A 26,654-nucleotide genomic window follows, 5' to 3' on the forward strand; every position below is an offset into this window, starting at 1 on the left:
TCACGTGCGCTTCACTGCCTTTGGTCAGAACTTCTTCCTCTTTCTCCTGAACTTACTTCCAAGCTTCCTGTCTGTCCCTCTGCCGTACGCCTTTCTCCTACTCTGTGACGGTGGAGATGAAACCCAAACACGTCTTCATGCCTCCTTGGTGGTTCCCAGCGCGGCCCCCTGCCCACGACCTCCCCTCCTGGGGGGCCTCCCCCAGGCCGCAGAGCTCCTGAACCGTCTACTGGGCCGTATTCTCTCAGGCCTCTGTGACTTAAAAAAGGGCCCCTCCTGATTTTAGAAACTTTTCTCCTTTCTCCGCGTAGTAAACTCCTAGTCCACCTCCAAGGCCCGACAGAAATGTCACCATCTCTCAAAAACCCTTCCCTAACCGGCCCGCCTGAATGACCGCACAGCACTTACACCCCGCCGTATGGTGGCCACGAAAATGGAGACTGATGGCCCACGAGCTGCCAGGCCTGCGTCTGTGCTTTCATACACACGCAGCTCCCCCGGTCTGCAGACAGAATGACCTCCAGCCTTGCAGAGCAGAAACCAGGGTCTAGAAACGGCGCCCCAGAGCTCACCCAGCCTCAAGGCGTTGAGGGCGGGATGTACTTGATCTTCAGCTTCCGGAGTCCCCTCATCGCCCTCCACACCGCACCCCTGTACGACACAGCCTCCCGCCCCAAGCGGGCCACCTCGTGATCGCCTGTCCACATCTCTGCCTGCCTCGCTAGCCCTTCTCTTCGCTTCCTCGGACTCTCGCCCAGCATGTGACAGGTGAGCTAACCCTATCTCGGCGACCGCCCCCGAAGGGAGCGCCTCCGACACGTCGTCGTGAATGCCACCCACCTTTCTGTGTCTGTCGGTGTCCCGGGACTTCTCCCGCAGCCAGTCGATGGTGTGGAAGTCCTCGTACGTCCCCACATCGGGGAAAGGCTCGTCGAGGAAATCCATCAGGTTTCCAGAGCCGCTCATCGCTCCGGCATGGACCATGCTAGTTACACCTGGGAGAGAAAGCCTGGCATGAAAACCGCCACTCAGGACATCCGCCGAGACACGGCAGAGCAAGCCGCACGTAGCAATTTCTTCCACAAGAAATCGCGTCCGCACGGGCATCTCTGCTGCCACGAAATACAGATACGCTCCGTCTTAGCCCCTTCAGGCTGCTGTAACGGGGCGGCTTAGAAACAGAAATGTTTCCCTCGCAGTCTTGGAGGCTAGAAGTCCAAGATCAAGGCACTGCAGGGTCGGTGTCCAGTGAAGACCCTCATCCTGGTTCATAGGCAGCCATCTTTCTTTCTTTCTTTCTTTCTTTCTTTCTTTCTTTCTTTTTTTATTTATTTATTTATTTGACAGACAGAGGTCACAAGTAGGCAGAGAGGCAGAGAGAGAGAAGAGGATGAGCGAGAGCCCGATGTGGGGCCTGATCCCAGGACCCTGAGACCATGACCTGAGCCGAAGGCAGAGGCTTTAACCCACTGGGCCACCAGGCACCCCCATAGGCAGCCATCTTCTTACTGTGTCTTCACGTGTCGGAAACAACCGTGAAGTTCTCCGGGCTCTCTTTTATAGGGACACCCATCCCACTGGTGGGGGCTCAGCTCTCCCGGCCCGACCATGGCCCAAGGGCCTCACCTCTTAATACCATCCCATTGAGGGTTGGGTTCCAACACATGAATTTGGGGGAGACACCAACCTTCGGGCTGTAGCTCAGTTGAGTTTTGTTATCTGCACCTGTTACGTTCTATAAATCACCACGAACAAGTTAGCGACTACCAAAGCGATGTCCCTAAGTACTATGCAGGGCTGGGTTCCTACAAGCCTCTGGTCATGTTTTTGTAAACCAGTCAATACACGACCCCGCTTTCTGTGTTTCTGTTTTAAGACATCTTCTTGAGGGGCGCCCAGGTGGCTCAGTGGGTGAAGCCTCTGCCTTCAGCTCAGGTCATGGTCTCAGGGTCCTGGGATCGAGCCCCACATCGGGCTCTCTGCTCAGCGGGGAGCCTGCCTCCCCACCCCCACCCCCGCCTACTTGTGATCTCTCTCTGTGTCAAATAAATGAAATCTTTAAAAAAAAAAAAAAAAAAGACCTCTTCTTGAACATATACCACTGATTCGTTAACACACTGAAATCCCGACTGCATCACTACAATTCATACCTGAACGAAGTTTATCTGCCCAACGGCTTCTCTCTACTAGGCGCACCACTGCCTTCTCGCATCTGGAGACACCAGAGACCCTCCAGCCCTGCATTTAGGGCCCATGACAAACAGCAAATTACCAATAATTTTTTTTTTTAAAGGCACAAAAATGTGAAAAACATGGCATTAAACAGTCTGTACAAAGGACGCTTGTTCAGAGTCAGAGCTGAATGACGTAAGATGGCGGGGCCAGGAGTGTGCTTCTCGGGTGACTCGATCTTCGTGCGACTCTGTGCACACACGTCTGTGAGTAACCGGGAGAGTCCCCCACGTACCAATTTGGGGGTTACGAGTACATTTTAGTGGGGAGGCCAATGCACAACCGTGAAGTATGAAGTTTGACCACATGCATCTCTGAAAAACCTCAAGTTCTGCAAAGAGCAAGGCGTCAAAACGAGAGGGCTGCGAGGCAAACGGGGCAGGGCGCCCCGGTCCCAATCCAGAGCCTGCCCCCGAACCCGTAATCCGTTCTCCGGTGAGATGAAGTACGAAGCACGCGGGGATTCAAACCGCAGCCAGAGCGGAGTGAAATGCTGACGCGACATTCTTCGCTGTGGAAGCCAAGGCAATCCGTGAGGGCAGCGGCCCTGTTTAGGGGGTCCGGGGCAGAGGCGGGGGACCCCCTGGAGATGGACAACCTGCCACATGTTCTGGTCTGGTGTGTGCGCCTCAAAAATTCGTATGCTGAACCCCCCCCCCCCCGCGGTGTGACGGTGTTAGGAGGTACGGCCTTTGGGAGGTGACGAGGTCGGGAAGACAAAACCTTATATAAAAGAGACCCCAGAGTGCTCCCTCACCCCTTCCGTCGTGTGAGGACACCACGAGAAGTCTCTGGTGGAGAAGAGGGCCCTCACCCGACCCTGCCAGCACCGCCCCCCACCCCGCTGTCAGACGTCCAGCCTCCAGAAGCGTGAGGAACGAATGTCTCGTGTGTAGAAGCCCCCCAGTCTGTGGGATTTGATCACCGCAGCGCAAACAGACCGAGACAAGCCAGGAGCCACGCCCGGCTGGCAGCACACCGCCCTGGGCAAGGAAACCAGGGTTACAGGCACTCACTTTTCATTTTTCTTAAAACACAGTCAATAGGGCTCCTGCTGCCAGGACAGTAGCCAAGCTGAGAGTTTCTCCTTTTCCTGCCCAAGATAACAATTCTCCTCCCAGTCTCCTGGCTCCCTGGGTCGGAAAACAACCCCAAATAAACCAAGACACCTTCCACGTTATACCACCATCAGAGCCTGATTTACACATCACACAGGAGCTAAGTTGAGATGCAGAAAATGCTTTGCAGCAGGACCAACGCTCCCCCACCAGTTAGCAGGGGGAAAAGTAATACAGTCTCACAAAGACAGGAGGTTGGAATAAGCACGAAATAAAAATTACTTTGGCAAAGAGCATGGAAATGTGAATTATAGGACGAGGACCACAAAAGTGCTGGAGTCGATGGTTAAAAAGGTGAAGGTCAGTTATAAAAATATTGGAGCATGGGCTCCTCTCGTTGCTTTATGTATTGTTACATACGGAGGACTCAACCACGACCTGATGAAACTGCATTTTAATCAAATTGAAAAGTCGCTATGGGCAAAGCGGGGTAATCACCTTACAAGCAATAAAGTGGCGATAGTGAGTGATTTATTGACGGTCTGTGCAACTCGGCTGCTTTAAAACTTTAAAAGTCTGAGGCCTGAGCCATGCCAAGCTGAAAAGAATACCCGTTGATGAGTACCCAGGGAAGAGTCATGTTGCATAAGTCAGTAGCAACCACTAATAAAAGGGAAGGAGTAAAATTAGAAAGCAAAGACTTCGTTCTCATTTCCACAAAAAACAAGGTGGTAATAGCTTTGTGTTATATGTGGCACAGAAAATCTCTGATGGGAAAAATAAGGCAGCCGACTGTTGACCCACAATGGAGAGCCCTCGTGAGGAAAATCCAGCCTAGGAGAACAGCAGAGACTTGGACATTCTATGAAAAGGGAGTTCACGTTACCTGAAATTTAACCAGAATCTCTAGTCGAGCAACAACTCCAGGCAATGATGGTTGAACCAAAAAGTCACTCTCGAGGACAGTTAACATCTTTACATTTTGATGGAGCATGTCACGGTTCTGACACATAGACGCGTAACTGGTAAAGGAAAATAAACAAGATCTAACTTGCAGATCTAATCGGGGGCTCATTGGGAGCCCAGGAGGAGATGCTGAGGTCACTTCTGACTCCGGGATTAAGTGAGACAGAAGGGTCCAAGAGAAGTCTCAGAAGAGGACATACAGGTTAGAATTCTACCTGGAATCCATCTGGGACAGCTGGACGGCTGAGGAAGGAGCATCCAGCCGAACAGGGAGCGACAAAGTGAACTCTGAGGACTAGCTAACTGAGAAATAAAGAAATAAAGACCTATATGCGTCCGTTACGGTACAAGGAACAACCCCAAATGGATACTTAGCAGGGAGTCACTTATCTCCTCTTATCTGTTTTTATTTCTTCTCGCCAATATGAGCACTTCTGACAGATGCCACCCATGCTTATGGCCTCAAGGCCTTGGTTTCGGGAAGGACAACATCCGAGAACCTGGATCTGAGAGCCCTACGTGGTCCGGATCAGCACCTGCTGCCTGGTTTTATAAATGAAGTTTTAGTGGAAGGCGAACCATGCCCAGGCATTTACATACTATCTATGGCTGCTTTCCCATAACAAGATCAGGGCCAAGGAGTCATAACAAAGACTACGTGGCCCACAAATCCTGAAACATTTACTATTTTGACCATTGACAGAAAACGTTTGCTGATCCCTGATCTATGCAACAGGCTGACTGCAAAAATGGCCGTATTCTCTACGCCTCCCTGGGTCTACCGCACATTCAGTGGGACTTCCCGGGTCCCCCTCATTAAGAGGCAGAGTCCGTTTCTCCACGCAGTGAATCTGGACTGGCCTGTGACACAGCACAGAAGGCATTAGCATGCACGTTCGAGTCTAGATCCCAAGAGGTGATGCAAACTCTGCTGGTTTGCGGGGGCAGGGGGGGTTGTTCGTTTGTTTTCTGGACCTCTGCCTCTGCCATGACAAGAAGCCTAGGCTCGAATGCTGGAAGGTGAGAGACCACATGGAATGGAGCAGGGTCAGCTCAGCTGAGGCCAGCCAAGATCACCTAGGCCCAGCCAAGCACAGACTTCCGAATGAGTCAGCCAAGATCAGCAGAGTTTGGCCCCATCAAATCACCCAGCCCACCCGCAGACCGCAAGAAAAATAACTGGTCATTGTTTCAAGCCATTGGGTTTGTTGAAGGGGTTGTCACGTAGCAGTGTTTAACAGTGTTCCTCGGGCTCCCGAGGGAGACGAGTAATGAAGACAGATAAGCTAGTTGCGGTATCGCGGACAGACTTCCGGGGAGGACAGGAACAACGATGGAGGATAAAACTGCCAACAGAGATGGGATGGAATCAAATTTCATGCTGGAGGTATCTGGCCTGCCTCTCTGCCTACTTGTGATCTCTCTGTCAAATAAATAAATTAAAATCTTAAAAAAAAAAGGGGGGGGGGCGCCTGGGTGGCTCAGTGGGTTGGAGGTATCTGGCCTGACAAAGTAACATCTCCTACCCAACCGCATTTACCTACAAAGGGACTCTGCAAGAGACACACACGGCATCTAAATCTTTTATCCAATCCTTTCAGGCGAGAAAGTATCTACAGGTTCCGTCTTGCAGCATGATGACTGCTGACATCAAGTGCTCCGCAGCAGATGACAACAGACCCTGTCCAGTAAAACTCATCTCTCCCGGGGCCCAGTGAACACGGCCTGTGTTAGCTGGGACAGTATTAGTGAGGCGATTTATGACTTTGATACTGAAGACAACTCTGGGTGGGTTGGCTCACCCTCAAAATAGGGATCTGTACCATTTAAAAGAAAACTGGACTTCGCATAGTCATATAACAAAATGGTTTCTAGAAAACAAGTGAAAGTGGGAAATCACCCAGATCAAGATAAAGGAGGACAGGTTCGAAGCACGATCAAGGCCACAGCGAACACAGAGCTCCCCACGCCAGGACTGTCAGCACGTCAGGCAGAAATCCATTCTTCTGAGTGTGCTGTGTCCTCTCCCCCTCCAAAATTCTGTTCTGTTTGGCGTGCTCTGCGCCACAGGCATTAATTTCCCCAGAGCGAGCTGCAGACTTCCTCCTTGGCAACCAAAAGCATTCTCTTTCTTTCTCGTGTTTTTAAATAATTGGTAGTTAACAAAATAACACAAGATCCACCTTGCTGACAAATTTTCAGGGGACAGCGCTCTGTGCAGAAGGTTGTACAGCGGATCTCAAGGTATTTTTCATCTTCCGTCACTGAGACTTTCTATACACCGAACCACGACTCCCCATCTCTGCTCCCCCCGGCCCCCAGCAACCAACGGGAGGAAGAGTTCGGCCCCGTGTAAGTGAAATGACGCAGATTTGTCATTCTGTGACCAGCTATTTCACTCAGCAGAACATCCTCCAGGTCCATCCGTGCGGCTGCAGGACTGCACTTCAGAGGCCAGTGCACGTACACGTCACACTTTCCTCGTCCACCTATGGGCCGGCGGGTCTTCAGGTGGCCTACTTGTCTCTGTCCTTCTCCCGGCGGATCATGGCGCTTCCACCACTCGGTAAGGGGCACAGGCCTGCAGGGAGCTCTGGTACCTCGGACAGGGGCTGGGAGGCAGCAGATGCCCAGTCATGCGCGCAGTATAAAGCAAGCCCGGCGACCCCCAGCCCACGGGCCGAATACAGCCCACAGCCTGTTTTTGTAAATCGAGCGTTAGGGGCACGCAGCCACACGCCTTCGTTCACGCCATGGCTAGGGCTGCTTGGTGCTCCCAGGGCCCAGCACAGTAACCGCGACGCGGCCTGGAAGGCTCATCGTGCGGAAAATATTGCCCGTCTGACCCCTCACAGGAAACACAAGCTAAGCCCTGAGTGGCAGCTAAGTCACCACAAGGGGACGCGCAGGGGAGAAGGGGCCAGGGCAGGAGCGGTCTGTGCCATGCCCACGCTGCTGGCCCATCCCCCAGCACTCGCCCCTGCCGCGACCGACCTTCACCGCGTACTAGAGGCTCTCGGTGTCTTTCCATCTGAGTTTGCATTTTCTGTTCCAACTCCCCATGTCATCTGGGAATTAGCTGATAGAGAAGGTGGCAAACACGGCGGCGTGGTCTGATCTGGAGGAGGAACACTGGCAGAAAAACTGTCAGGCTCTGAGGGCACCTGGCCACTGGCGGGCTGAGAGAGGCGGCGACAGGGGGAGGGTCGTGGGAAAGCACCCGGACGCCTCTCCGCAGGAGAGGGGACAAACACAGCAGGGGGCAGACCCACGGGAATGCCGCGGACGCCGAGACGGTCGGATGCATCACCCGTGGGCCAAATGCAGAGCCCTGCCTGCTTCTGGAGGGTGCACGAGCTAAGGGTGTCAGACAAAAGCTGGAAATAAAAGATTCCATTTATGTGACGTTCACAAACAGGCCATTCATCTGTGGTGGGAGGTGTGTATACACAATGGTCCCTTTAGGGGTGGAAGGGGCCACAGAGGGCTTCTGGGGGCCAGCTGCATTCTGCTCCTTGACCCGGGTGTGGGTTATGTAGGGGAGTTCCCCTGGCAAAAATTCGTGGACGTGCACACTTGTGATTCGTGCATTTTTATATGTAGATAATTTACTTACATAAAAAGCTCAGCTAAGAAGAGGGATCTCAGTCTGCCAGCACCTCCAAAGAAGGTTTCCACGTGACCCAGCAATTCCACTCCCAGGCTTAGACCCCAGGGCACTGAAAACATGTCCCACACGAAGACTTATACACAAATGATCAGAGCATTATTCCCACGAGGCCAAACGTGGAAACAACCCAAATGCCATCAACTGATGAACAGGCTAGGCCCCAAAAAGGCAACTAAAGGATCTCACTTGCAACATTTCAACCTGGAAGCTTTGGGAAAAGCAAAAAGGTAGTTTCTAACACTAACACGGACACACACACTTAGAGGTTTCTACGATACCCTACAATCAGAAGTTTCTCCAACTAATTAGCTACCCCAATGCTTCAAGACTCCAGATGCCCTTGGCTGGTGAATAGATATGATCATACCATAGCTCTAACCAAGTGTTTGAGCTCGAGGTTACCTGTAGTCACAAGATACCGCAAAAAGCTTCATTTCCTACTGCTTTTCCAGAAGTTCCAAAAGACATCACAAGCAGCCACTCCAAAGTCCCTTGTCCTCCAGCCCTACATGCCAGCCGCTCCTGTAAATATCACCAGAATGGGGACCTCTGGTCGCAGAGGGCGCTCTGCCGGCGGCCCTTCTGCTTAGGACCCTGGAGTCCCTGGGGAAGGTCCTGTGGGTCCAGGGCACACATGCGAGGAATGCCTCCTCCTTCCCCCGTCTCTTTGCTCCTCCCCGGCACAGTTCTCTGACAGGGAGAGGGAACCAGGAGCTTAAGCCGAATGAAGATACCCACCCCACCCCCACCCCCAGGCTGCCTTTATTCTGACCCAGGATCTCTGTGCACACAACATCACGACACACTCAAGGAACATAATCCAATCCAAACGCATTCCTAGCTTCAAATTACACAACAAAGCCTGGTTCTCCAGATTTGCTCAAGTGGACAGAGCAAGGAAAGGGGTTTTGCCGTGAAATCAGAGGCCGTAGCACACACCTGTTTATCTACCATTTCTGCTGCTCCCAATCCAAAGACTGAAAGAGGAAGTTTAAAATGTAACAAATGGGGGCACCTGCGTGGCTCAGTCCATCCAGCGTCTGACCCATGGTATTCGCTTAGGTCGTAAGCTCAGAGTCCTGATCTCCTGTGTCGTGGGACCAAGCCCCACAGCCAGCCCCAGGGTTGGCACCAGACTCTGCATCAGCGGGGGGCGGGGGGGGGGAGTCTGCTTGAAATTCTCTCCCTCTGCCTCCTCCACCACCCGCAAGCACATGCACATGTGCATTCTCTCCCTCTCTCTAGAATAAATAAATATTTTTTAAAAATAAAAATTAAAAAACAAGCGTACTGGGACTCTCTGTCCCCACAATACACACACGCGTGCACGCACACATGCACACACATACATACACCCATTCTTTCCCATCCAGCCGACAGGCAGACCCAGAAAGGCGGAATCCACCCGCGGCTCTCCCTGTGCCTCCAGGGCCAGCAACGGCCTGCACAGAGTTCTGGCCACAGCCGAAGGAAGTGTTCGGGAAGACTTGACTTTGATCTCTTTGCCCACAGTTGTAAAACCATCACATGACCACATGCACGTGAACTGCCCTATACAGGTGGCTTTGCTGTCCTCACCCAACTTCTGGAATAATCTACTGTATCTGTGGCAGCCAGGGCCCCACACACATCCCTCAAAACCTCCCAGTAAGCTGCAGCTTGTTTCCAACTGTCTTTCTATACCTGAAGCACATTATTGGGAGCAGATATTAACTGATGACTCTTGGAACTGGCGCGTAAATACCGCACTCCCTCACCCCTTGAATGGAGTCCTTTCAAGACACGCGTTTTCTAAAGCAGAAAAGATGAACTACGGCAGGCCCCAGACTGCTCCCGTCAGGAAGGTCTGCTGGCATGGCTGGCCTTTGGCTAGCATCTGGGAACTTGGATTTCAGGAGATTCCCACCAGTCCCAGAACTGATGAGAATGGTTTCTGTGCCCACGCTGGTTGTCCAAATAACATAATTTATGCTGAACTCCTGCTTTCTTTCTAAGAGATTGCAATTTTGATAGTGAGCTTGACAGACGGTGCCTCCAGGACCAACCTCCAATAAAACTGATGCGCACTGAGACTCTACCAAGCTTGCCTTTTCCCTTTGCTGACTGTGCCCTATACTCCCTACTATAATAAATTATAGGCAGAAAAACAACTGTATGTTGTGCTGTCAGTACTCCTAGTGGAACCCAGAGATGATCTTGGGGACCTGGGACACAGCAACCTCTGTTTCCTAGAGTTTCCAAAGCCTAGCAGGAGCCTCCGGTCGCCTGCTGAGTGAGGGGCATTAGCAGCCCAGCCTCTGCGGACAACCTTCTTTTCCCGGGCACACTTCCCCAGGCCCCTCCCAGGAGACCCTCCCAGGAAACCCTCCCAGGAAGCTCCCTGCGCTGGGAGCCTTGTCTCCAGAGCCACTTAGGAGAGAATCCAGGTGAAGGCGGCAAGACATCTTCTGCTCCATCACCTAGCAATGCCTTGGCCTCTGTGAAACCCGTGAGTGAGGTTTTGACAGCTCTGAGACAAACGGGGAAACCCTTCATGACCTGGGGCTCAGCAAAGAGTTCTCAGAAATGACATCAAAAGTACAGTCCACAGAAGAAAAAATGGATAAATTATACCAATGAGCAAAGCCAAACTTCCCATCCATGTAAGAATTCCGGAGAACTCCCAGATACACTCAATCGATGGCAGTGACAGACAGACGACCAGCAAAGGGGTCCAGGCTGTGCCGCAGCCACCAGCGATTCTGGGACAAGGCCTGTTGCGTGCTCCTCCACAGAACACCGGGGGCTGACCACTGCCGGGACTGGAGATACACAAATTCTGGTGTGTGTCAGCACGACCACCGGGGCTGGCCAGGGCCCTCCCCTTATTCCCCAAGTTTCAGCTTCAGCAGCTCTGTTGTGGGGCGCAGGGATCTGTATTTCCAACAAGCTCCCAAGGAGGCTGGTTGATGCTGCTGGCCCACGGACTGTACTTGGAGAAGCACCGGTCCCTTAACCCTTTGCTCCTTCCTATGCCCCCCTGTCCTGCGCGCCCTGCATCCTTCCCGTTGTGTTTTAATCTCTAATATTTTGGGTATTGATCTTATGTATCACTTGCATTTGTTGGAATAATTACTTACAAGCTTGCTTCTTCCCATATTGAATCATGAGTTCCTTGAGGTCAGGGGCCTGTCGCTCACCCTTATTATCTGGACATTTGGTAAGTGTTTGCTGAGCCCCACTCTACAGGAATCCGCTAAACCTAAAAAGCTTAGCTAACCACCATATACTATGTCTATTCTACAAAAAGCATTACTGTTACTATAATCCATCTACGGATATAGAACTCCATGGAATAGTCAGCTAAATGCTTTTTTCTTTAAAGGTTTTATTTAATTATTTGACAGAGGAGAGCACAAGCAGGGGGAGCAGTAGGCAGAGGGAGAGGGAGAAGCAGGCTCCCCACCAAGCAATGAGCCTGACGTGGGGCTCGATCCCAGGACTCTGGGATCACAACCCGAGCCGAAGACAGAGGCTTCACCCACTGAGCCCACCACACTCCCCCAGCTAAATGCTTTTGACGTCACTGCACAGACATGCTCAAAAACACACACAAGAGAGATTTTATCTGCGCATATACTTAGGACAAAGAGAATATAAAAACCAAGCTGAAATCACTACATGTGTAAAATGTGAGTGGCTTTGAAACGTTTCTTCGCCTATCACCTGGCACACACGCCATCCCACGGCTTTATAATTTGTAACAGCGCAGGTCAGAAGAGCAGTGCTCCCCTACTAGGTCTGTAGGTTTTTCTTCTAACTGCTTAACTCACCTTGATTCTCCTTTATTACTTTCCACCGTAAAGAAAGTTGAGCTGACAAATACACAGACAGACACCCTCCCCCAGGGCCGCTGCCCCAGGCGCATCCTGGCTGCCCAATACAGGCATTTGACACTGAATCCCTGGGGCCCCAGGCAGCGGGCTCTGAACCCAGAGTAGGGGCCTAAAGCACCAGGAGCCATTGACAGTTCCTTCAGTGAAACCCTTCCTCGCCATTCTTCTCCAAGTGGAAGAGATGACAGGGACATGGGCTGAAGTCTCCAAGCGATGCGGATGAATACGGGGATGTACGTTGTGCAAAATTTAAAAAAATCAACACACTCAAACTCATCATCAGTACCCCCCAACTGGGGCGCCCGGGTGGCTCCGTCGGTGAAGCGTCTGCCTTCAGCTCAGGTCATGACGCCAGGGTCCTGAGATCGAGTCCCACATCGGGCTCCCCGTTCTGCAAGGAGCCCGCTTCTCCCTCTCCCACACCCCCCGCTGGTGTTCCCTCTCTCGCTGTCTCTCTCTCTGTGTCAAATAAATAAATAAATAAATCTTTTAAAAAAAAAAAAAAACCCAACTTACAATGAATATACCTCAACCTTCCAGGACACTCTTCTACTCCTCAGCTGGAAAAAGGGTGGGGGGGGGGGAGAAGGGAGGGAGACGGGGGGAGACCGCAGGAGGAGCAAACAGGGAGCAATGAGCGAGGGCAGAGCTTCAGAGGGAGGAGAGGAAGGCTGCCACCACCCGGGGAGCGGCCCAAGCTGTGGCCAGCACCAGCCCCCGCCCCCCAAAAGTCTGGGTTCCGATGCTGTGCAACAAATCACTGCACAACTCAGCATCTTCAAACAGGAAAACTTAGGGTGTTTTCCCGTTTCTGTGGGTCAGAAATTTAGAAGCAGCTTGATTGGGTCCTTTTTTTTTTTTTTTTTTTTTTTACTACTTTATTCATTTATTTGAGAAACAGAGAATAAGCAGGCGGGGACAGGCAGGGGGAACAGGCAGAGGGAGAGGCAGACTCCCCGCTGAGCAGGGAGCCCAGCACAGGACTCGATCGATCCCAGGACCTTCAGATCACAACCGGAGCCGGAGGTGGACACTTAACCCACTGAGCCTCCCAGGCGCCCCTGGTTGGGTCCTTCCGGCTCAAGATCTCTCAGAAGGTTGTGGTCAAGCTGTCCGCTATGGCTGCGGCCATCTGAAGGCCTGACGGGGGACAGGAGGACCCACTGACCAGTTGGCTCCCAGACAGGCCTCGCAAGTTGCTGCTTGCTGCTGCCGGGAAGCCCCGGGTGTGCTCCAGCCGGCCTCTCTGCAGGACTGCCCAAGTGTCCTTAGGACAGGGCAGTGGCTTCCTCCAAAGCAGCTGGGCTGAGGGAACAAGGCGGAAGCAGGAGAGTGTCCTGTGACCTAGCCTGGGAGGGCCTCCGGCGTCACTCGCACGGTACCCTGCCGGACGCACAGGTCAGCCCCGAGTGACGAGGGAGGAAGGTGACCACATGGGGGCCTGCGCATCAGATGGGGTCCCTGGGGCCTGCCCTGGAGGTTGGCTCCCACACCGGTCAAAGCATTTCATCTCCCCTCTCCACCTTGCCCGAAACCACAGCCATTTCAAGTTCATTTGAGATCGCGGACTCTGGCTTCTTAACGCGCAGACACCTTTAGAGGGCAGGGGGGCCCTGACTCAGTCGCTCCCGGCTGATCCTCCAGACGGGGCTCCCCGGGGACCTGTGGCGAGGGGCCAAGCGCCACCGGACGAGTAAGAGTCCCAAAGAGAGGAAGCTCAGGGCCCAAGGACAGGCAGAAAGACTGAGAATTAACCTTTGGAGACAGGAGAGGGCCTCCTCCCCCTCCCCTCCCCCCTCCCTCTCCCCCATCTTCCTCCTCCCTCCTTGGTGCACCTCCCAGCTCCCAGCTCTCACGCGCCGTCTGCTCCCGCTTGGCTTCCACGGCACTGGGGCACCGGTGTGGGACCAGGTGTGGGACCATGACCTTCCCTCCGCGGCTCGCCTCCGATGGCCCCGGGCGGCACAGCTCTTCGGCAGGATCGGGAACACAGGCGCAGTGTTCTGCCATCCCCACCGCAGGGGCTGGAGGGGTGGCACGGGTCCCTGTGCTCCTGGCGTTAAGGGCCAAAAAATGAGACTCTCCCCAGAGACTCCTCCTCAAGGTAAGAACAACTTTTTCAAGGACTCACTATGCCAGGCACCATTTTAAGCTCTTCGCGTATACTCAGTCGCTAGGGCTCTGGGCATTCTGCGCATGGAATCCTGTCACCCTCGGGCCCAAACGGCAGATCAGCAAACCGAGGCAGAGGAGCCCTTCGGTCAGGGTTTCGGGCCTCACAGAAGGCAAGTGGAGAGTCAGATTGGAGCCCAGGCCCCAAGGGCCCGTCCGCGCCGAGGGCCTCGCCCTGGTCCTCTCCGGGCCGCAGAGCGCCCGCTGCCGCTGCCGGGTGCCACCGCCGCTGCCGGGTGCCACCGCGCGTGTCCGCTAGGACAAAGGACCGCAGGCTGCTCAGCTCCAATAACAGAAAAGTACTGGGCCACGGTTCTGGGGGCCACAAGTCGGAGATCAAAGGGACAGCAGGGCTGCCTCCTTCCAAGGGCGCCGAGAGACACTCTGTTCCTTATAGAGGGCCGTCCCCTCCCCGTGTCCCTTCAGCTGTCTTCTTTCCAGGCCTGCCTCTTCTCACCAGGACAGCATCTGATGGCCTCGATACAGGTACCTGCTATCCCCAGAGAAGGTCCCCTTCCGGGGCTCCGGCGGTACAGGACACAGGCGTTTTGAGAGCCACGACTCGGACCGAGCCACCGCTGAAGACAGTGCTGGTGGCAAAGCGCAGGTCAAGTCCCTCCAGCTCCAGGGACCTCTTCAGACGGGGCCTCCGCGGACCCCTCCCACTGCAACAAGCCATTTCCTGCTTGCGTGAGGGATAAACAGAATTTGTAAAGGGTAAACTCAGGCAGTCATCGAACATGGCTTTGGGGTGTTCTTCCCGGAGCCCTAGAACAAGGTAACCAGGCGGCCGACCCGTGTTCTAACTGGATCGCCCGGGTGACGGCTGACACGTGGTCTGTTCGCAGGTCTGGGGCACAGGGGGTGCTGGGGGAAGGCCTGGCTGAGCTAAGAGGGACAAGAGCGCGTCTGTCACCTTAGTCGGTCCCCCTTGCTACTCGCCGCCGAGCCCTCTCAAGCGAGCAGCACCTCCGAGGGGTGCAACAGAGGGAGGAAATGGGCTTCCCGTGAGCCGGAGGGAAACGAAGAACCAAGAAGGCCCGTACACATAGCCAGTGCCCAGGCAGACGTGGTTGGAAGTGCCGGCGAGCGCAGGGGTGGCGGCGACGGCCCCGAGCGAGGAGCCACAGGGGCCTGGCCAGCAGGCAAGGAGCAGGCACCCCGCGACGAACACAACGCGGCAGGTGTGCGTGAGTCCCCTCCTGACCCTTCTTCAGGCAGCCAGAGTCACCCTTCAAAGGCAAGGCCCTGCGTGTCACTCCCACACCTGGGAGCATCAGGCAGCTTTCCGGCCCACAGAAGAATCCAGGATGGGCACCACTCCTGCCACACTCCTGCGTGGTCCGCGAGGGCCACCCCGCAGGGCACCTTTCCCACCCTGTGCTCTCTAGGCCGCTCTTCTCTGGACACGCCCACCTCCTTGCTGGACACAACTTGCCTCGGGCCCTTTGCACTGGCTGTTCGCTCAGCCCCGAACACTGAGGGCCTGGAAAAATCTGGGCCCAGACACACAGCAGGGACCCAACAAGGGCTCGCTGAACAAGAAGTAAGTGAGGGAATGAACACATGACTGAATATTGAGGCTTGTGTCTTACAGAAACATCTTTGCAACCAGATAGGAAAGCAGACCTATTATACCAGGATCCCATGCGCATAAAGTTCAACAGGCAAAAGTAAACTGTGCTGATACAAATCAGATTAGGGGTTGCCTCTGCCAGAGGGTTTGTTTGGCTGAAGAAGGGTGAGATAGGGCCCTCTGGGGGTGCTAGGAATATTCTTGGTCAAAACTGAATTAGAGCCACGCATGTTGCTCCGTGCAAATTACATCCCAATAAAGCCAACAAACAAAGCCGTCTCTGTGTTCTACAGATGACTGTATGTGCACAGACACTTTCAGAAACCTCATCGACCCAAGGTAGCAGGGGATGCCTTTGGGAGAAGGCCCCGGGGACTGGAAATGAGGAGGAGACTTCCCTTCCTTTCCACAACCTTGATGCTTCCAGAAACTCTCACTAGGTGTACATGACTCGGAACAAGTTATTCAAAAATACCTCTCGGGATCTGTGAAGGAAACCCACTCCCGCGCACAGGTAGGAAAGCTTCTCTCTGCCGCCCACGGACAGGGCAGTGAAGCACTGTGTGAGGACAAGGCCTCCCCGCAGCCCGCACGCACGGCAGCACCTGCTGAGAGAGACTGTGTGGAGGGGACGGACTGTCCCCTGACACCTGCCCCCGTGGGGGGGTAGGCCTCACCGCTAGCTATCACCCTTTGATCTGGCTTGGGGGGACCGATGCTGGGAACCTCTGCGCCCGCCGGCCTCACGTGGGGCCTCGGGTCTGGCGGGGGCACCTGGAGCTCAGATTAAAGACGCTCCCGCTGGGCCTCACCCCCAGACCTACTCGGTCGGAATCCCCCCATGTCCACGAGTCTACATTTCTTTTCGGTCCTTTTCTTTTTATTTATTAGACAGACAGAGATCACAAGTAGGCAGAGAGGCGGGGCGCGGGGGGAGAAGGCTCCCCGCCGAGCAGAAAGCCCAATGTGGGGCTCAATCCCAGGACCCTGAGACCATGACCTGAGCTGAAGGCAGAGGCTTTAACCCAAAGCCCCCCAGGCACCCCTCAGTCCTTTTCTAAGATTTTACTTATTTATTTGTTGTGCGATCAGGGGGAGGGGCAGAGGGAGAGCGAGTCTCAAGCAGGCCCCACACTGAGCACGGAGCCCACCACAGCGCTCGATCTCACGCCGCTGAGATCATGACCTGAGTTGAAACCAAGAGCTGGATGCCAACTGAGCCACCCAGGTGCCCCCTTTTCTATCTTATTAACAAAAATCCTTTTATTATGACCATTTTCAAATACACAGAACATTATCCAGAAGAATCTAACAAGTAACACCAATCAAATTCAGTTAAGTGCTCCCATTTAGCCATATTTGCCTTGTGCTCTCCCCATTCAACCGAACCACTTACAAGTAAATGATTTCACTAGAGCAGTGGTTCTCATAGTGTGACCTGGGGACACCTTGGGGTCTCCAGAACCCTTTAGGGGATCCGTGCTGTCAAAAATATTTTTATGGGGGCACCTGGTTGGCTTAGTTAGTTACGCATCTGCCTTTAGCTCAGGTCTTGATCCTGAAGTCCCAGGATCGGGTCCCACATCAGGCTCCCTGCTCAACGGGGTATCTGCTTCTCCTTCTATCCTTTACCCCCCCAAAATAAATAAATAAAATATTTAAAGTATTTTAAAAAATATTTTTATAATAATCTTAAACTATTTGCCTTTTCCTCATTCTCATTCTCTTGTGAGCATACAGTAGAATTTTCCAGAGGCTACAGATTGAATGTAGAAGCAGGTATGAGAATTCACCTGTGTTGTGTCCAGCCATACATAAAAGAGATCTCCAGAAATGTTAAAAAAAAAAAAAAATTGAAGTAACTTGCCGTCATGACACGCCATCCCTAAATACTTTAGCCTGCATCACCAAAAAATACGAGTCTTGTACATACTTGTGGGTTAGATAGGAAAATATTAGATAACTAATAATAGACAACTAGATAACTAATAATACATAACCACTGCTGTAGAATAGTTAACTAGTAGGTAATTAAAATAGGTAACTAGGTATAATAATAGATAACTAGGTAACCACTAACAGATAACTATTGCTGTAGAACAAATTCCCCCAAAACACAGCAGCAGGAAAGGAACACGCATTATCTCACTGATTCTGTGTCCGGAATCCCAGAGTGGCTTCACTGGGCGCCTGCCACCCCACAGGACTGTCACATCTGAGGAAGCGAACAGCAGTTTCCTGATACCGGCTGGCGGCAGTCGCATACAAATAACCCGGCTGGCCCAGGTGCCTAGTACAGCTCTTTGTTCAGCCCAGGGCCCGATCAGGGGCTCCTGCTTTTTATCTGGTTATTGTCATGGGCCGAACGTGTCCTCCCAAAATTCAGACGATGCAGCCTGCCCGAGCGGGATGGTATTCGGAGAGCAGGTCCCGGAGGAGGCGGCCTCGGGATGGGATGAGGGCCCTAGAAGAGACCCCCGAGAGCTAGCTCCCAGCCTCTTCCCCGACATAAGGAGGTGAGAAGGTGGCCGCCTGCACCCCAAACAAGGGCCCTCGCCGGAAGCCAACCGCGTCGGCCTCCAGAGCTGTGACAAATCCACGGCTGCTGTCGAAGAGCCCCCGAGTCTCTGGTCTCCGTCACAGCCGCCACGGGGACTGGGACACTTACTCAGTCTCTTAAGTCTCATTTGAGGACAAACACCCTCCTTTTTCAATCTTCTTTCGCGACGTGGACTTGTTGCCGCAATGGGGCCAGAAGGCCCAGCAAGGGTGTCAAGCCCCGGTGAGGCGCGGGGAGCGGGGAACAGCTCGGGGACAGGATGAGCCGCGACCGAGGGACCGGTGCGAGGACGCCCGCCTCCCGCGTCCTCCGGCACAGACGCACTCCCGCGCTGCCGGCCAAACCGCCCACCGAGACCAGTCGTTACGGGGCCTGGAAGAGTCGGGAGAGGAGGCTGATGGCCAGAGGCTGGGGTGGCGGGCACAGAGCAGTCCCAGGCCCGGGGAACAGGAGTCCCCCGGCCCTTCTAAGCCTCCCACTGCCCCCGCGCCGCACCGGGCCCGCACCTTGCAATGCCATTGCCATCGCCGCTTCCCGTCTCTCGGGAGTCCTCCAGCTCACAGAACCCGCTGACATCCCTCTGGTGCCCCCCAAAAGCCAAGGAACCAGCAGGACCCCAAGCCATGGACCCAGCGGCTGCCGTCCAAAAGGGAAGTGATGCGGAAGAAGCCGCCCTGCCCTCCGGGGTCAGAGCCAACAGCTTCGCCTTTGCCAGGAGCCCCGCCCGGAGTCCTGCCCTGAGGCCGCAGGTGGGTGAGCGCCCTGCCCCCCCCCCCCCCCCCCCCCCGCGCGGGCCGGGCGGGGGAGGGGGGTGCCGGGCTGTGCAGGCAGGTGGAGGCCCCAGGGCCACCCCCACCCTACCCCCCCCAACCACACCCCCAAGCCACTGCCCACACCACCTCCGCCCCTCGCATATGGGAGGGACCCAAGGTCCCATGAGGCCTGGGCCAAGCTCTCAGGTGAGCAGACAGCGGGGGACAGCCTCGTGCAGGCGCACCGGGCTCCAGCACAGGGGGCTCCCGGGCCAGGCACCCCCTCTCAGCCCAGCTTGCTTCCCAGTAACAAGGGACACACAAACAGGCCTTCCCTTTCGAACAGAAGCGACTTCTGGAACCTCAGAGTGTAAAAAAAGCCTTCGCATTGTATTTCCCAAAATACAGACACGATGAAAGGGAAATTCATCTCTGGTCAAGGGTTTAGCACCAAACCCATCATAGGAAAATGAATTCTAGAACCCTGAAGCCAGGAGGACATTTAGAGAAGATCCAAAGCAGTGTTTCTCAACCAAGAGCAATGCTCCCGCACCCCAAGGGGACAGGCAGCAGCGTCTACAGACCTTTGGGTTGTCACAGCTGGGCGAGGGTTGTTCCCGGCATCTAGTGAGTGTCCCCAGGGATGCTGCCCAGCCTCCCCTGGTGCACAGGGCGGCCCCCCAACAACAGACTGATTCAGCCCCAAAGGTCAACAGTGTTGAGGTGGAGAAACCCTGATCAAAATCTCTTGGTTGCTGGGGCGCCTGGGTGGCTCAGTGGGTTAAAGCCTCTGCCTTAGGCTCAGGCCATGATCCCAGCATCCTGGGGAGCCCCTCATCGAATTGGGCTCTCTGCTCAGTAGGGAGCCTGCTTCCTCCTCTCTCTGCCTGCCTCTCTGCCTACTTGTGATCTCTGTCAAATAAATAAATAAAATCTTAAAAAAAAAAAAAAAGCTCCACATAGCCAAAGAATTCACCTACAAAATGAAAAAACATTTGCAAAGCATCTATCTGATAAGAAGCTAATATCCAAAGGGGTGCCTGAGTGGCTCAGTGGGTTAAAGCCTCTGCCTTCACCTCCTGTCATGATCCTAGCTTCCCGCATGGGGCTCTCTGCTCACAGCGGGGAGCCTGCTTCCTCTCTCTGCCTGCCTCCCTGCCGACTTGTGATCTCTGTCAAATAAATAAATAAAATCTTAAAAAAAAAAAAAGCTAATATCCAAAATATAAAGAATACAAATCGACAGCAAAAAAAAAAAAAAAAATTAAATGATCAAAAAATGGGCTGAAGATCTAAATATACATTGTTCCAGAGAAGACAGACAGATGGCCAACGGGCACATGAAAAGATGCTCAACATCACTCATCGTCAGGGAAACGCAAATCCGAACCACACTAAGGAAGCCCGCATGCTGCTGGAATGGCTGTTAACAGGAGGACCAGAAATAACAAGTGTTGGCAAGGATGTGGAGGAAAGGGAACCCTCGTGCACCGTTGGTAGGAATGAAATTAGTGCCCCCACTGCAGAAAACAGTACGGAGGCGCCTCAAAAAAAAAACTAAAAACAGAACTATCATACGACGACTCAGCAATTCCACTTCTGGGTATCTACAGAAAACAAAAACACCAACTCAGAATACTCGCATCACTATGTTCACTGCAGCATTATTTACAACAGCCAAGCACGGAAACCACGGAAGTGCAGATGGATGAATGGACAAGGGAGCCGCGGTGTATACGGACCACGGAATATTACTCGGCCATAAGAGAGCATGAAAGCTTGCCATTTGCAACAGGGATGGACCTCAAGGGCATTATGCTAAGGGGAAGTAAATCAGAGAGAGAAAGCCAAACACGGTAGGATCCTTCTTAGGGGGAGGAGCTCACAGAGAACAGACTGATAGTTGCCAAAGGCAGGGAGTGGGAGAAAAAAAAAAATTTTTTTAATTGAAGCTTCAAGCATGGTTGGACTAGAAAATGATTAATGAAAAATGGAGCTCAGTTACCAGCTAGGTAACGAGAATTGCTAGCTCGCTCCTTGAAAATGAGTTCAGCCTGAAACGTGCTGCCAAAGCCTGTTCATGCCTGACTCCTCCACCTGCGGAAAGGAAACCGCAGAGATGGACGGATGGCCCTCCGATGGTTTCACACCCCCTGAGGTGAGTCAGGTGACTCCCCCAGGCCCTCAGAACTTGTGCAGTTACTAAACATTGACCGATTTCTTAAACAGCAACTAAATATTCCCGGTACCACGCCCAGTGCTCGAGATAGAGGAAGGAACCTCACACACACAAATCCCAGACTTCTTGGACCTCCTATTCCAGCAGGAAGAAACAGACTCAATACACTAAAATAAGTAAGTAAATTACTAAAACATTTTAAAAAGAAGGAAAAAAACACAATGAGATACCATAACTACCTCCCAGAATGGTTAAATTTTTTTTTTACAAACTGACAGTAACCAAGGGGCTGGCAGGGAATAATTTTACATGAAATAAGACTCATTCGTTTAAAACACACACACACACACACACACACACACACACAAAGACATAACCCCTACATACTTAGGAGCATGACTAAAATTAAAACAAAACCAAACCAAGGTGCTGGCAAGGATCCTAAGCAACTGAAATTCTCATACATTGTTGGCAGAAATGCAAAATGGTACGCCCACCTTGGAAAATAGCTTGGCATTTTCTTATATAAGCACTATTTTTTTAAAAAGGATTACAGTAGCAAAAACATAGCTGTAGAGATGGAGACATGAATGTATGGGTATATAAATATACAGGCATGGATATAGACAAAGATATGACTTTGACATTTGGATCTCTAGGTTGAACTACATGAAAGGCTATGGCCCAGTGTTTTGCCGGCTCATTTTCTGACATAGTGTTAATTTCACAGAAACGTTCTGATTTTGGCACAATCAAAGGTAACTCTCACTGACTTCACCCCATCCCCAGTGGGATTCCCCATTGTTTTTATGGCACTGCCTTACTCTGAAATAAATAATCAGAGCAAATCAACTGAAATTTGGTTAGAATATAAAGCAGAGAGAGGAAGTCTGTAATCCCCTTCTTAGAGCCAAAGCTATCTGGGCTGCCAAACAGTAAGCCCACCACAAGGGGAAACCTTTATATTATCAACTAAAATAGCACTGCTTTTTAACACTGTCCTCCAACAGTTGTAGGGGAATCAAATTATGCATAGTGTGAGTTCCAGTACAATTTACTGACGCCCCAACTTCCAGAGGGGTCGTGTTTTACAGAAAAGAATGCCACATTCTCCTCCTAGGGGTGCCCACCCATATCTCAGGCCCTATTTGAACCAGAGAAAGGAATGTAAACAGGTCCCACCAATTAACAGAGTCCATTAAACGCCCCCCTCCACCAGCCAGAACTGAAAAGTCACCTGACCCCCTCCATCTGCCGCTGAGTCATCAAGCCCCTTCTTCCAGCGAGCTAATTATTCAACACGGAAATTAAAAAGAACACTGGGAATTCGGTTTGGTTGTTCGTCTTCACCCCACCCCCTTCAAAAAACCATTTTGTTCTCCAGAGCTGTAGCTGATTCGCTCTCTTAAACTCACAGTCAATCCTCAGAGGTTGCATTTCATTTTATTGGCTACTGTTATTTTCCAATCTACTTAAAACACCTGAAGGGGGGAAAATGCATTTCCAACATATCCCCTTCAAACGCAGGAACCTTGCAAAAATAAAGCAAAACGATTTGTATTGCACATTCAGCTCTTTAAATTGCTAACCAGTAAGTTTCCATTCCATTCAAAGCAAAGCAGCTTTTGCTTTAAAAGAAATCAGGCTAAATACTGAGGACAAACCCCCGGAAGGAGAATTAGTAAATGTGTCATTATTTAAGAAGCACAATGACAGCTGGCAAACAGTTGACAGTTATCCATGACAAGCCCCTTTCTGTCTTTATCATGAGTGTACGGTGATCATTCCAGATTTTTCTCCTCTCCTGAGCAAGAGGCCCCGGTCTTCCCGTCTGGCCCCTGCCCACTTTCCCGGACAGGCATGCCAAGCTCGCGCGTGGGCCTGCAACACCCCCCACCCCGGCATCCCCGCCCGGCGCGTGCAGCAGCCGCAGCGGCCAAAGACCCCCCCATTTTCGCTTTCTGGGGCGCGGAGGGGCTGCAGACCTGCAGACCTGCAGGGTGGGCGCCGCGCGTCCCTTACCTGCAGTGCCGCATGGCGCATCCCCGCCGCCCACCTGCACAGCATCCTAGAGCATCCTTTCTTCGGCGCGACGGCTGCGAGCGCGGTGACGTCACCGGAGGCGGGCCCCACGCCGCCACGTGACTCCTCGGGCCTAGGCGGGGAGGCGGGGGTGGGAAGCCGAGGAAGACCCTGGAAGACCCCGGCTCCTGCCTCCCTGCTGGGCCGCCTGCTTGATGTGCGCAGCTTTCCCGGCCTTCCACCGACTGTGGGAAAGGGGCAGGACACAGAAGGAGAAATCCCAACGATTACAGGCTCCAAGCATGTAATAGGATTATCAAAAGAGTTAGCAATAAAGGGATTAGTCATGAAAGGGAACAATTTAGTGTTTTATTTTTAAAAGTCTTTATCAAATACAACGGAGAAATATATTTTGTGTAAATCAAAATCACAACTAAAATATAAAGTGCGTGGGAAAAAAGTGCATGGAAACAACTTTGCACAGAGTTTCAGTGTTTCATATCACTTATCAAATATGATCTGAAATACTTTGGTTTGAAGCATATTCATTATGGAATATTATGCTAATTGCACTGATGAATAATGTTTTTATTTACTCTCAATAGCTACACTGTAGTATTAACTTACATTTGCCAAAGGGGGGGAAAAAGGGTTACCACATATTCATATGACATACTGGAATATTTGCTTATGGAAAATAAAGCACTATTGCATGAGCATGGTTGTACTTATTTCTGTGTTTTCTTAAATCTTCTGGCAAGGAATTTAATATCTCAGACATGAAAGAGTTAATTCACAATAACTCATTATTTCACGCTTTTTAATTTTTATCACATTCTGCAGAAGTGAGTCATCTTACTGTTACAGAAAAGATACACGACGTCAACATTTCTCATTCACAACTGAAACAGCCTTGCCTAGAAAGCCTTAGGAAAATTCCAGCAGTAATCAGGGAAACCTGAAATGGCATACTTCAAACCTAAGCGGTGAACCCATCAAGGTTTCTTCTGCCAAACCATACAAACGGTTTTGAAACGTGAAAGGGACAAAAGCAGAAACTGGTCTTACTTGTATTCCAGTTTCATCTACTAATTTACTTTCGACAGAGTTTAAGTCACAATTTTAACATTGCCTCGCCTGCTGGCCCAGAAAGATGTGAAATAGATCGTTTTAAAAGCAGGCAGGAGTTACCTACTTGCTATTTATTCCAGCCGCTTTGGTGTCCTTCTATATTTAACCTGGGCCCTTTTGCCACCACTCCTTCCATATTAACCAAATCTCCGTGCAGAAGGTCAGCCTCTAATTTGGGACATAAATAAGGGCCCTTGCCCTTCACATCGATCTATTATTTTCTGCACCGGGTTTTAAAACCCAACAATGTGGCCGGCCGTGTGGTTTTCTAGGTCACTCCTCTCCAGCTTGTTTTTCTAGGTGATAAGTAACTTACCTTTTCCTTTCAGGTTCCTGACATGCAAAGTTAAAACGCTACGGCAATCCCCCGCTCCCGTGGGTGGAGGGTCTGAGGGGGACGGAATCGGACCGGCTCACTTTCCTGCCCCAGGCAAATGTCGATTTCAGCCCCCGGCGCCCGGGCACCCCCACCCCCCGCGGAGCCTGGCTGCGCGGTCACGTGCTGGGCCCAGCCACTCAGTCCCGCACAGCCAGCTGGGTCACCTCTCGGCTCTGGAGGCCTGCCCTTCCGATCTCGTTCGCCTCCTACACGCGGTGCGTTCCCGGCCAGAGAGAACCTAACCGCCGCGATTCGGGACGCCCTGCCCGGAGAGGCGGGGCTGCACCGGGGGCAGCACCGGCGGCTGCGGCGGAGAGTCTGGACTCACCGGGCGGGGGAGAGGGGGAGGGGGTAGGAGGGAGTGGGCTGTAAGGTGGCCTCCTGCGGCCCAAAATGACTTGCTGCTCGGGGTTCCAGCTGGGCAGAAATGATTCAAGTACAGGCACCTTCCTCACCGTGGGGCGATTTTGTTGCCCATAGGTTACTTTCGCCTTCTCTTTTGCAGGGGATTGATTGCTCAAGTGTAAAGAACATTACAACAAACAAGTGGTTCAGGAAAGGCCTACACCCGCCATCTCATTTGCAACAGAATGAGACACCTTCTGTTCTACGTTCAAAACAGCCAAAAGAAAACCAAATGAATCACTGAAGTAGCAGTTAGTGAGAAATTATTGTGCACGCCCCAGAAAGTTTGCAAACGGGGAGCCCGCGAACCAACACATCGAATGAGGCTCGCGGGTACCTTGTTACAACGCAGCTTCTCCCGCAATAAAGCTGTGACTGTTCATTCTTCCCAGTGATTCCTTACAATATTGTAATTTTCAGTAGTTACCAGTCATATCAACTCAAGTTTTATCATTTTCAGAGACACAAGGAAGAAATGACCACGTTCAATTAGGCTTGCAGGATAAGCCAAATTAAGCTTCACCTGCATGACCAAACTGGTTATGTGTGCTCAGTCAGGAACCCTTCAAGGTTGGTCTCCCTTTGTTTCTAAATTTAACAATCACCGCCCCACTTTGGGTCACCCTCACAGTAGGACCAGCCATTGGAGCCTGATTCTCGGTTACCACCATTGACGGGGTCAGGCAGGAAGATCGTAGGTTTGCTGTTTCCGTTAGCTGAGTCATTGGGCTAGAGGGCCATGTAGGCATCAGCTTCATCGTTCATGTGGTTATTGTTGATTTCACCCAGTTGTCTTCGTGTGATTAGCAGCCAACAAGCACTTAAAGCTTCCAGAATATACAATGCCCTAGAAAGGTCAATAGGATGATTGTAGGGAAGACAACAGCCAAACATTGAAGACTTCCCTGGAGCAGAGACACCCAGGAGCCATCGTTTAAGGAACCCAATAAATCCAATGCGTTGTAATGAGATTCAGGTTTCCCTTTACTAAGTCAATCTACAAAAGAAATTTTTTTAAGTTATGTTCATAAGCATAACATGCTTTATCAGCAAGCACATATCCTCATGATGACCCCGGGGCGGGATAAATTGAAAAAATGTATTTCAGGAGATGCCGATGCACGTGGGCTTCCCTCTGAATTAGAACATCTATATGGTGTGAGCCATCAGGTAATTTAATGAGCAATGTACCTACGGAAACAAAAGAAAACCAAAGACTAATAGCTCAAGCAAATTAGAAATTTCGTTTTCTGAGTTGGGAGAGCCGTCAGTTGAGATTTCAAAAAGTTGGTTTCGAAGTATCTTTACATAGAGTGCAAGCAGGACAGTCAGGCAATCAGACAGATTTTTCCTGTTTGCAGCGTGAAGGTCCCCGGTATCTTTCCAAGTGGCCGCGTACAAGCAGGCACAAACATCCTCCGCAGTGCGCTGCTGTGATTTCTTTGATGTTTATTTCAAGTTGTCCAGTTTCAGCTTGCATGGCTTGTGGGGGGGGCGGGTTTAGTTTCGTAGTGATTCCAAGTGAAAGTAGTGGGAGAAAATTGATAATGCTGGTCTGGAGAGTTTTAGCCAGATATTGGAGGAAGCTAGAGCTCAAGATCCAGGCCAGTTTACAAGTAGAAAATAAACTCTGAGAGAGAGAGATGATCAACAGCCCTAGAATCTAATATCCACAGG

At 51.9% G+C, this 26,654-nt stretch overlaps 1 protein-coding gene across 3 annotated transcripts in view; it reads right to left on the reverse strand.

The window, feature by feature from the left end:
* Positions 1–24,846, reverse strand: part of CLCN4 (chloride voltage-gated channel 4) — a 58,170-nt gene extending 33,324 nt beyond the window's left edge. The window contains exons 1-3 of one of the 3 annotated variants that reach the window (XM_082716944.1): positions 24,510–24,846; positions 23,063–23,307; positions 841–995 (exon numbers count right to left, since the gene is read on the reverse strand). In XM_082716944.1, the coding sequence (XP_082573070.1) occupies positions 841–984 (144 nt within the window). In that variant the 5' untranslated portion in view covers positions 985–995; positions 23,063–23,307; positions 24,510–24,846. Of the gene's footprint in view, positions 1–840; positions 996–18,615; positions 18,733–23,062; positions 23,308–24,509 lie in introns of those variants that run through there. The other 2 variants (XM_082716943.1, XM_082716942.1) reach the window with 2 other exon arrangements.
* Between the last annotated feature and the right edge of the window lie 1,808 nt (positions 24,847–26,654).

Source organism: Mustela nivalis (assembly GCF_964662115.1).
Source record: "Mustela nivalis genome assembly, chromosome: X".
Classification (NCBI taxonomy): domain Eukaryota; kingdom Metazoa; phylum Chordata; class Mammalia; order Carnivora; family Mustelidae; genus Mustela; species Mustela nivalis.